Source organism: Paralichthys olivaceus, chromosome 19, assembly GCF_024713975.1.
Source record: "Paralichthys olivaceus isolate ysfri-2021 chromosome 19, ASM2471397v2, whole genome shotgun sequence".
NCBI lineage: Eukaryota > Metazoa > Chordata > Actinopteri > Pleuronectiformes > Paralichthyidae > Paralichthys > Paralichthys olivaceus.
In genome coordinates this window covers 13,486,994-13,498,847 of record NC_091111.1, presented here as the reverse complement: position 1 = coordinate 13,498,847, position 11,854 = coordinate 13,486,994, and the positions used below count along the sequence as shown (strand labels likewise).

At 39.8% G+C, this 11,854-nt stretch overlaps 3 protein-coding genes across 4 annotated transcripts; 2 read left to right on the top strand and 1 right to left on the bottom strand.

The window, feature by feature from the left end:
• Positions 1-553: 553 nt before the first annotated feature.
• Positions 554-1,257, top strand: msgn1 (mesogenin 1). The gene has a single exon (XM_020097696.2). It carries the CDS (start codon positions 694-696, stop codon positions 1,123-1,125), a length of 432 nt encoding a protein of 143 aa, XP_019953255.2. The 5' UTR covers positions 554-693; the 3' UTR covers positions 1,126-1,257.
• Positions 1,258-1,847: 590 nt separating this feature from the next.
• Positions 1,848-8,919, top strand: LOC109636025 (histidine-rich glycoprotein). Of its 2 annotated transcripts, none has more exons than XM_069514831.1 (6): positions 1,848-2,032; positions 4,375-4,460; positions 4,730-4,879; positions 5,035-5,172; positions 5,459-5,584; positions 8,287-8,919. In XM_069514831.1, exons 2-6 carry the CDS (start codon positions 4,375-4,377, stop codon positions 8,390-8,392), a joined length of 606 nt encoding a protein of 201 aa, XP_069370932.1. In that variant the 5' UTR covers positions 1,848-2,032; the 3' UTR covers positions 8,393-8,919. The 2 variants fall into 2 exon arrangements, with proteins under 2 accessions (XP_069370932.1, XP_019953080.1); XM_020097521.2 differs by lacking the exon at positions 8,287-8,919 and adding an exon at positions 6,085-7,211 and having other exon boundaries at positions 1,859-2,032.
• A 140-nt stretch (positions 8,920-9,059) lies between these two features.
• Positions 9,060-11,289, bottom strand: mrps10 (mitochondrial ribosomal protein S10). Its single transcript, XM_020097629.2, has 7 exons — positions 11,109-11,289; positions 10,860-10,912; positions 10,545-10,614; positions 10,301-10,440; positions 10,086-10,194; positions 9,522-9,611; positions 9,060-9,401 (listed from the first exon to the last, which is right to left on the bottom strand). Exons 1-7 carry the CDS (start codon positions 11,217-11,219, stop codon positions 9,321-9,323), a joined length of 654 nt encoding a protein of 217 aa, XP_019953188.1. The 5' UTR covers positions 11,220-11,289; the 3' UTR covers positions 9,060-9,320.
• Positions 11,290-11,854: the final 565 nt, after the last annotated feature.

Genomic DNA, 11,854 nt, shown 5'->3' with positions numbered 1-11,854 from the left:
ACAGATAGACTCTTGTGCAGAGGAAAAGTCACATTATTTCACATTGAAAGTGGCCAAATGTGTGCTTATTTAAATGGAAACAGACTTTTAAGATTCAGTTCAAGGACAATTAGAAATTATTTGTCTCTGTATTAATACACCATATATTCTACAGACATGCAGGGCAATAACTATTTCTGACACTGGACCTCCAGTTGCTCTAATATTCTGCATTTCTTCTATACAAAATGTTTCTGAAAGGCTTTTAATTGGTTTCAAATCGTTTTGGCTGATGTGTGTTGGCACATAAAACCTCCAGACTGAAGACACACGCAGGCCTGACTTGTCGGAGACGTGTGAAGGTCTCAGGTGAAAGTGCAGCCTCCCATTTCTTCATTAGACACATCACATCAAAGTGATAATTGTCGCCGTGCAGACTTTAAAGAGTAATTTCCCACCAAAGGAATCTAATTATTTTTCTTTCTATCACATTATCCGTCTATTTAGCCTTATTCACACCCCAGTGATAACGAAAGACGTCCTTCGGGAAGGTTGCATTTTGTCACTTGGGGTCTTCTTTGAACTTTTCTTTCCCCCTTTGCTTGAGCTGTGAACCCATAAACCTCCGGAGATCTGCGTCCGTATAAGAACGCTTTGGCAAAATCCAGTTCACAGACGCCTGTATGCCAGAGAGACGCGTTGGATATTTCTAACATGGACATGGAGGCGGTTACAGCTAAGATTCTGTCCGAGTGGAAGAGCTGTGAGGGCACTTTTGAGGAAGGGGACTCGCTCCAGTCCTCCTCTCCGGAGTCCTCGATGGACTCCATGTGTTCCTCGCCGGAGATGTGCTACTCCAGCGGGCATCACCGGGACAACAAGGATTTCTCTTTCGGCTTCGGGGGACTCGGTGCGGTTCCGGCGACGCAGCGGCAGGGCAAACCCAAGATGTCCACCAAAAGACGCATGAAGGCCAGCGAGAGGGAGAAGATGCGCATGAGGAGTCTCGCGGAGGCTCTGCACCAGCTCCGTGACTACCTGCCGCCTGACTACAGCAAGAGAGGGCAGCCTCTCACCAAGATACAGACCCTCAAATACACCATCGAGTACATCAACAAGCTCTCAGACATCCTCAGCCGCGCGTAACGGACGCGTCATGGACCACTTTTACGCACTAGGTTTATCCTCTCCTGGACATTTGGATGGATCGGTGAAGCTAGTTTTATATTTCTGATGAGCAGTGCCACATGTTTATGAAAACATAAATGTCATTGAATGTGTTTTATCGTCTTGTTTTTGCCCTTCACGTGATGTAAATATTGTTTATCGGGCACTTGGCGAGTATTTTTGTAAATGAAACTGCCTTTGTTGGAATTATGAATTCAGTGTTTGGACACAAAGCTGGGATGTATATGTTGATGGGTATGAAACACAGAAAAATGAAATAATCTCATGTTTGTGTTATAATGTAGAGAAACATCATATTTATTCAAACATACATTAGATGTGAAGTAGCTGTGTGATGTGAGGTGTTGTTGTGTATGTGAGAGATATTAAATCATTTGTGCTGTTGTAAAATATTAAATATTCATTCCCACGCTTAAAACACATAATACTCGTTTCCAATGTTTCGTGTTTTTAAATGAATCCACGTGTTTTCTGCGGAAACATCTACAATAAATGTGCGTTTCGTGTTTATGAACCGTCTTCAGGCTGGAACACACGTCAAACACGTTCCTCCAATCAGACTGCGAGAATAGCAAACACAGCCTTGAGTGACAGCGACACGCAGCCAATCAGGCACCAGCATTCCTCCCCCCGGTGGGAGGCGACTTTGGAGATAATGTAGTTTCTCGCAGAGAAATCTCAACCTGGGATTAGTCTGCGCCCGACGCCGCCATTTCAAAGCTGAAGGGGCGACACCAGCTGTTGGCATTTTTCAACATCTGTTATTTTTCATTTTTTTTTCTTATTTATTTTTATTTTTATTAGCAAGTAGGACAATTACATTTGCGTAAAAATCCAATCTACCTCGCGTGCAACACCAATTGAAGTAAGTCAATTCTCTCTTTACGCGTTTTTCAAAAGCACGGGAACGCCCCTTTCATACCCAGCACTTAGCCACACACTTGTTATCAGGTTCATTATTTCCTAACAGTCAGAATGGAAGCGTCGTTACCAGTATTAGACACCACTCTGAACACTGTTTGTAATGGAGCAGCTGTTTGTAGACACAACACGGTGCGTCTGCGGTGTTAGTTCCAGGAATTAGACGTGGCCTCTTGCCTTCCAGCCAGCTGTGCTCATCCATGAGCTCCTCCGTGTCGGGCAGCAGTAAAGTAGCACTCTCGTAAATCTGAGGTGTGTTTGGTTTGGTTTAATGTCTGAGAGCTCACACGGATCAGGACAGAAATGTTTCCGTGACGCTGCTTGTGTCTTTTCATTTCTTTAGTTTTTATCTGACAGGGACTCAGCTCATTGATCAGCAGCAAGATGACTGTAAATGATCCAGAGTTAGCTCAACAGGCTTTTAAAATGGCAACCTGAAATTAAAATACACTGACTCGTGATAGTCAACACACACAAGCACTGTTTACAGACAGGTACAATAAATAACATTAAGTAACAAGACGACAGATGAGACAAAGCACAGCAAGTAACAACCTTCAGTCAGTGGTCTAATGTGTTTATATCTGATTATCATAAGTCATTTATAAGGATCAGGTGTGTGTGTGTGTGTGTGTGTGTGTGTGTGTGTTCTGTGGTTGAGCTGCAGTCTGTAGTCATTGTCACATACATGCATAGACATATACATAGATGCCATGTATTTAAAAACCTTGAGCTCTGGTTACCTCCTTCCATTAGACAGCAATGTGAAGTATCTTGCTTCTAAATCCAGAGTATCAGATATAGTTCTAGATGACTTGAATGTATTGGTACTTACAGGATGTATTACAAATATTCTAAAAGCCTTTTATTATAACATTATAAAAATCATCAACATCACAAATCACAGCCTCCCCAAGTGGCCATAATTTAGGATGAACTGCCTGAATTACACGTCAAAGTGAATTCAGAACAAAAGGCATGAACATGGTCATGTGCATGCAGGAGTAGCTGCAGAACTTAAAACCAAACGATATATATTGGCATGCCAATGATAGTGCCTCTCTCAGACGTATCACAGTTTCTGTTTGCAGATATGGCCCAATATGAACATTTATATTTAACATAATAAACAATGCAGTGTTGATGCTCTATTTTTCCATCCATATTTTGTGCTTCCTTTTTATTTATAATAAAGTTCGTGGATAAACTCAAGGTAACGTTAAGCCTTTTGTTAATATAATGGGAAGAATTGCTTTTATGTCGTTATGGGCATCAGCCTGTTCACTGTGCATTGGTCTGTTCAACTTAAGACAGTGTTGCAAAGTTGTTGATGAAACTCACAGTGCAACACTTTCAGGCCCCTTTCTTCAAATATGTGAAGTGGCAGTTTCATGCTTGACGCCCAACCCTCATTCCACAGCTTTCTCACAAAACTCTCGTCTCTCCACTCTAGCTGTGGCTGATTTTGCTTTTTAGTGCTCAAGCCTTTAGGATTATGAACAATTTGCTGGCAGTCGGGTTTGACTCGCAGCCCTCCTTGCTTAACTTGCAAACTTGTCACCTGTTTCGCTGCGAGGTATTCACAGTACGGCACATTCAGTTGTGGAACAGTGCAACGTGGAAGTTTTATGTGTCCTAGATCTGAGACCCATACAACATCGAAAAATTATTGTAGAGAAGCAAGTGTCTGCTTTCAATGACACTTTTATGCAGTGTAGTATATTGCAGGGATTGAAACTTGATTGATTTTGGAATAAACTGGTCCATCTTGACATAATTACATCGCATTGTCTCTGCACATTTCTCAACTGCTACATATTCAAACTGTTAATCTCCTGCGTCACCACATTCCAAATGTGTTTTGTTCATGAAATCAGTTTGTGACGACTTTTGTGTGCTCTCCTCTGCCTCGTGGTCGAACAGGTTTTTTATTTGGAGATTGTCTTCGGCTCAGCACAGTTGTTAAGACTGGTTCTCTGATTCCTCTCTGTCAGCTCAAACATTGTTTTTCTACATTACCAGATGCATTTTGTTCACATCACGCTTGATTACCTTCCTGCTGCAGGCAATTCAGAATTGACCTCTGCGTGAATTTGCCCTTTTTGTCTTTCTGCAGAGCTCGAGTAAGACATTTCGCAGAGCGTCCCTTTACATGCAGACGTCTTTTTCATGAGAAAGTCACATGTTTTTGTCTTTTATGGTTTGTGTGTAAGAAGTTCAATGATGTTAAATAGATTGGCATTGTGGTTGCGTTCTGTTTGTAATTATTGACCTGAATCATTACAGATGGATGCAGGCACAGAAGAGAAGATGACAGAAACTTCAAAGATTTCCAAGGATGAATCTGAGAAACCTGTAACCGAAAAATCCAGGTCTGTTCTGTTGTCCTGTGAATCCTAATACTTTGTTTTCAGGCATGACCTCCAGTGGAACTCAGAGAATTTTGTCTGGAGTTTCTCCAGTGGGTTTTCTTTTACTTGTGAACAATGCAGCGGGACATTCTGTAAGGATACACAATGGCTCTGCAGAGAGCAGTCAATGAACACACTCAAATTAGGACATGCCTGATATATCCTTTTACCTGTTACATATTTACACGATTGAACTGGCAGTTAACTTTTTTTTTTTTTAATATCCTCAGGGGTCGTGGGTTCAGAGGCCGCGGTCGAGGGGGTCGGATGAGTCGTGGTGTCATGCGGGGTGGGCGAGGCATCGTGAAGGGGTTCGGTCCATCTGGACATGGAATAGGTCGAATGAAGGATGGAGCCATGAATGGATTCGCACCCATGAGGTACAGTTTCTTTTATTGTAAACAAAGAGTCTGGTGATAAAACAAAGGGAAATGCATTTCAAGACTACCACTGATGAGAGCTGTATTTGGGTACCATTAAAATTCTTCAGCTTTATCGGTTTAGGTAAATTACATTTACTGCTATTTCTTTGCAGGGGAATGGGACATATGCGTCCTTACCCAGACCTTAGAGGTCATCGTGGTAGGGGGGGACCAATGGGTATGGGTCCTCCTCCTCCACCTCCGCCATTGCCTCCCATGCACCTCAGAGGCCTCTTCCCACCCATGCCCAGGTAACCACCTCACACACAAGCACAAGTGCTTTGGCAGCTAAATGAACCTTTTACAGGGAAGATTGTTTGCTCTCAAATGGTGACTTGTTTTATCTTGGTACAGTAGCAAGAGTTAGCAGAGAGTTATGAGTCATACGTTGCTTTTTGCCTCCATTGAGTGGGTGTTTGGTGTCATTGCATTTGCCTTGTGTGTCTCATTTTATCACTACAGCTGGTTTTGGGTTCGTTTTACTGACACCATCTGCATGAAAATAGTTTCTTGTGTTGTTGTTATGTTTGTCTGTAGGCACGGACCCCCTCCACCACCTCCTCCAGGTCATCCTGGTTTCAGGGGACGACCACCTCACCCACGAGGGCGTGGCATGCCACCTCACGGACCTCCACGCCACTTCCACCCCCGTGGCGCGAGAGGGTAAGAGCGCTTTGATTCTATTTTTAGTATCATGCTTAAGCTTGCCAGTCCCAATTCTCTGCACTTTGCTCGCCCCACTTTAAGATTCTATATGAGATGTGCTTACACAAGTGTTCCTTTAAATCCATGATGCTGTGAACAAAAGACTGAAGGTTACAACATCAATGCACAGCCCTTCACAGCCCTTCCTGTCCCTTAATTTCATTCCTCTGCCAGTTTGTCTACCAAAAAGAAAAAAGGATGCTCAAATAGTCTTACTACATCAGTTGTTGAGTTTAAGTATATTAATTTAGTTTGCTGTTTGAAGCCAGACTCTCGTGTAGTGCATGAAACAATGAAAGTGGAGTAGACATTTCACTGTAATTTACTTTCAAACGTGCACAGATGTTCAGAGGGGACAACCTCCCTGACTGGAATAATTCAGATGGCTGCTCTTATCAGAGTGTACCCCTATTGGCCAAAGCCAAGAATCCAATGTGTGATTTTATCCTTTTACACAGCTATCACAATGGACCTGTCTCTCCTCCGCCTCACCCCCCACCTGGCAGAGGCCAGAGGTGGCCAGGGCCCCCTGGTGGCCGACGCTTTTAACACAGCCTGCCCTAAAAACAAAAAAGAAGCACTTGTTAAAGGGGCCCAAAGTGGTACAGTGATGAAACGCCACTGAACTATGTGTTACACAAAGTATCTAAGTATTTTTACTCTGTGGCCAAATGTTTGATTGATATTGTCTACTGGCAAATAAATAATGTGAAATGGCTAACGACAAACCCAGGACTCATAAAATGCCTCAAAACTTAATGTAAAGGCATTCTTACCTTCTGTTACCTGTAAAACTTGTTGATACTATAGGAATTATTTGAGATTGTTGAGAAAGAGCTATTAAAAACAAGGTTGAAGCTGATGTTCTCAAAGGGAGGGAAATGACCGTGGAATAGAATTAAATGTTCTGTAGTTCTTGTAACAGTCACCCTGTGAGCCTTATGACAACTTCCTGAATCTTAATAAAGAAAAAAATATGGGTGACAATGTTAATTTGAAGGTGGGGGGAAAAATAATCAAAGAATGCACAGCAGCCCTCAGGCACCACTGTTAACTAGTTTCGTACACCTTGGACCTCCCTAACCTTTCCTTTTGTTACTATACTTATGTATTATAACCTCACCATACAGTACTGCACATATTGTTCAACACTCACACACTTTCAAGTGATCAGACAATATTCCACTTGTCAAGTATTCCATTTAATTTTATATTTTACATCATTAATGTGCAGCTATTTTAAGTTATGAGTATTGCTGTTTGGAACATTCATGTTTGTCTCCAGCAGTCTATTGTGTAATGACAAAAAAGCAGAAGGCATTATAAATGAATAGTATACTGAAATATATACATATATATATATCTAGTGGCTTTTATAAATGAAAGCAAATTCTATAGGTATTTGCTTCAGTTAAGGAAAATAAATAACTCTTTACTGTGATGAGTTTTTTTGAAGTGTCACAACTACTTTATTCACTGTAATTAACATAACTTTTGTGAACCTGTGAATGTGTTTTATGAGAACCATCAAGACATATGACGTAGTCGTGAAAAAGAAAAACAATAAAAATAAAAATAAACTCAACCTCTCCTTTTTTTTTGTTTGTTCAAAAACAAGTCTGAGAGTTGTCATTACAATTACAACATATCTGAACTAGTGCTGCTCTCAATGACACTGCAAAGATGCACATCATTTTATAGAACTGTTTGGATGAGTGTGGAGGACCAGGAGCCCTTAATAAGCATAATAGTTAACAAGCATTCAGTGGATCTCACTGAGTCATGTCTGTAGAACTGCTGAGGGCTGAAATTTACAATGTAGCAGAAAACATAATTCATTACTTGCATATTTAGTTGCAGAAATACAAAACATGGATTTAATTTGAGCCAGGAAGTGTGTTACCTCATATTTTCTTATGTAAATCTGACTGGAGGACACAAAACCACTCCACTTACAAGGCATTGAGATGACTGAACGTCATGTCACAGTTAAAATTCAGTGGTAGCATGTCTAAAAGGAGGACATCATCTGCAAAGGATAAGCACTCTGATATGACCAAAGACTGTCATATGTTATTTGTCAGTAATTTTAATTGGACTTTAAAGGGGACTGTGAATTCAATATTATTGTGTATTTTGACCCACGTTCATGCATTTAATTTAAAATACTTACATAGTTTGTCCTATTATCCCATATGTATCTGTAATCTCCATTTAAAAATACTAGAAGTTTATTCCGATGCATGTATTAGCTGTTACTGTCATCGAATAACAAAGTACACAGATTTGCTCAGGAATCCATGACATAAAAGCTTTATGAGTGGACAATATTCAATATTTAGATCTTTTTTTAGATTTACAATCACATGATGATGTATTTATTATTTAACTAACTTGTGAACTGCTTGCACTATCAAGGATCTGAGGTTATTTAAAAAAAAAAGAGCATTCTATTGACCTCTCAGTGGTCAAATACGTCAAGGTCAGTCCTTTTCATAGATGAGCCGCAGACAGGTGTTTCACTCTCCCCTCTTCTGTCTCTTCCTTTATCTCTTCAACACTTTCTATGTCCATTTTGCTGCCTCTTCAGCCTCTGCACTCCCCCCTCCTTTCTCCCTCTGGTTGATATATAACAGACTGACTGTTGTTGTCTCCTGAAGGGGGGGGCACACAGTACAGTTAACCTCCCGGGTCCCCAGGAACCTCTTGCCCTCCTTCAACAGCGGCTTGACAGCTAAAGGTCCGTCTCTTCACTTGAAAAGGTGAGCCTCCTCTTGTGTCTTAATCCCTAAACCCCTCTTTCTCTGATGTCTGGAGATTCTCTCTTTCAGAATGGAAGGTGGAACTACAGATTTACACCTGGCCAGGTCAGACATTCAGGTACTTTTTAAAATAGCTACAAACAAAATGTATTTTTGGAAAGACTTTTGCTTGATTTACATGAAAATGCCAAGAAATCTTAACAAGAATAGCCAGTACACCTAAGGCTAATACATAAAGCAATATGAGAATATGACCGTCTTTATGATTCATGTCTTAGTGACATCATTTAATGTAAGGGAAGGAGCTAGGGCTAAACACTCTTCAAATGGAGCCATAGAGATAACCAAGTGTATATGATAATAAATACAGGGATCTTCAGGAAACTTCCAGGAAATCTCTTTCAAATGACAGGAAGTATGAGCTGTCAGCTGCTCAGAAAGACTATTCCATGTTGCTGTTGCCAGTTGAACTCGTTTCCCTTGAACTCTTGTTCGCTAATTATTCAATAAATGAAAAAATAAACATCTTGAGTCCTGTGTCTTGTGTTTTATGGTAAATCTGTATACAGAGTAATCTATATCATGGCAGATGGTTGTAGAAAAAATGTTGTGTTATTAATATAGAACTACTAGAATATGTGACTAAATAATTATTTAAATGAAATTCAAAGTTTTAATTAAATGCAAAATGTTATTTATTGGGAAACAGACAATGACAACAAAATGATAATGGCATAAAGACACATGACAATACATACAGACATAGCTGAAGGACCTTATTGTATTTCAGGCTTTGTTTGATAATGTCTCAAACTATATTTCAGCAATTCAGGAGTTTGTGTTTAATAGTATTTGCATTTTTAATGTCTTCAATATATTAACTGATGTTTGAGAAAAGACATCGAATAAGTGTCTGTTGTTCATCCCTTCATTCACTGGCTGGGCTTGTCCTCTATGGGGTGGTCCTTCCACATGGGTTCCAGGATGTGATCTGGAACCTTCTCCATGGCAGTCTGACAACATTAACAGAACAAGTTGAGAGAAATGAATAAATTCAGACATTTGTGGTCCACAGGCCAAATGAAACATGTCTGATTCAGAATTAGGCAGAGCAGGACTCTGCAGCGTCACACCTTTGTCACCTCCATGGCGACTCCTTCAGGGAGGTTCCTCTGGATGTATTCGAGGTATGCCTGTGCTGTGCAGCCAGTTATATGAGAAAACTACAAAACAGGAGAAAGAACAAATTAAACTGAGGACCTAGTTATCATGAACCACTGTAAATATTGAGCTATAGTTTTATAACCCTCTGGACACAAATGATCGAATGGGTCTTATTTTAAAAGGTGCACACAGGTTTGTTTTATCTACTTTGCCCAATTAGATTTATACTCAAACTGACATTTAGTGGAACCAGACTGGTAAGTACATGGGGTCATTAAACTGAATCAGAATAAAACATGTGCAAGTCCTGCTGTAATAGGTGCAATAATCTTGACAGATGAGCATTATGGCAATCAAACACTGTACATGAACACACAGTCCTGAGAAGACTTACCAGATAAAATAAGATGTACAATGGGTATGTAGGGTTTCAAGAAGAGTAAAATGTCTTCAGTTGACTAATGCCAGTTTGCTTTAAAAGGAGCTAAATCATCATTAAAGTTAAAAAATCAAACAGGGTTTAAACTTTTTACCTCAATGCAGCGGTAGTGCGTCCTCATCTCATACTGGACCCTGTGTTTTTTGAAGATGTGTACTGACTTCAGGAGTGTGAGTCTGTCTATCTCCTTGGCAGGTTCATAACTGTTGCAGAAGAAAATCATCATGAAAATGACAGCATTAATCAGGTTGCAGTCATTAAACAGCCATCATTTCTAATGTATAGCTGGTTAACTCTGTTAAGACTTACACTTTGCTAATGGTGATACCGAGCTCTTCAGCTGCCATGGTGGCAAAAAACTTGTAGCTGTCCAAGACGGCCCTGTCATGACCTTTGACAAGAACTGACACCTTCTGAAACAGCACATCAGGCTCCTCTGTGATAGTGATCTGCATGGGAAGGGACATTGGTGAAATTCTCACTTTTTAATTATTATAATATTGAGCTGTTAAAAAAAGCATGAAGTAAATAAAGTGTTCTGCTGGTAATTTACTGATGAGGGTTTTGATGAAAGCACTGTTGCCGTGTGGAAGGAAGTGCTGGGCGTCAGTGGCAGATGGGACCTGCAGAGACAGTGAATCATTTCTGCCACATTAATGATTGTTTCCAAAATGTTAAATGTTAGATAATTGTTAAAAATAATACAGATATTTAACGCATCCCTTTATAAATCACTGGGCTTTAATGATGACAGCTGTCTCATAGATTTACCAGAAATGGAAAAATCATTCCTGCATAAAAGGTTGTCTGTGATTTCTCTACATAGAATTAAGCCAGAAGCAGATTATAAATAAATACAGACACCCACCTGATGACATTATATTTCTTGTGACTCGAGCGGGCGCCCAGAGCTGTCGTTCCCTGGAGACAAATACATTGACATTTATAGGCATTTAGAGATGACATTAGCTGTGTAACAACCATACAACTGCTACCAGTGACCACATTGTGAGATGAAATGACCATTTATCTTCAATTTTCTCAACCGAACCAATTGTCAGATTAGTTATTTGTTCCTAGTTGCTGTAAAAAACAAGCAAGTTAATAGTTATTTTACCAAATGTGAGATTCCTGTGAGAATCCTTGCCAGAGAAACAATCTCTCGCCGGAGAGTCATGGGAGCAGCCATGTTTTTTGGAGAAGGAGAGGAAGGACATGAGAAAATCATGAGGTTACTACACCGCCCCCGTGAGGACCGGAGGGTTTACGACTGCTGGCACTGGAGGGTGTTAACATTCTGAAGGTAAGAAACAGGGCACCTCTCACATGTACTTATAAAGATAGTTTTAGATCAAGTTTAATAATACTAATAACAACAACAATAAGTTTTAGATCAAGTTAAATAAATAATAACGAAAAATACTGTAATCATATTACAGAATAATCACCAAAAGAAATATCACTATAAAATTTCCCTCAAAACGCCCTGAAAAATGGACCGAAGTAAGATCTTAGTGGAATATATATTATTAAAAAATAAATCATAAGCCTCCTGCGAAATTACCAGAAAAAAATACCAAACAATTCCAGAATAAATCTCTGATGATGAGAAAAATAATGAAAAAAAATTATAATATTCAGAAAAACGGTTGAAGAATTACTATAACAGTTCTGTAAAATATAATGAAAAATGTTCCTTGATACATTACAGTGATCGTTACCTTTTAAAGCAATAAGTAACATTGAAATCAAATGATGAATTTATAGAAATAGGTGTAATCTCTGCTTTCACTCAGGTAAAAGACGTGAATGCTTCTCCTCCACGTGTGTTAGTGGGCAGACTACACAGGTGAGTCGTTCCCA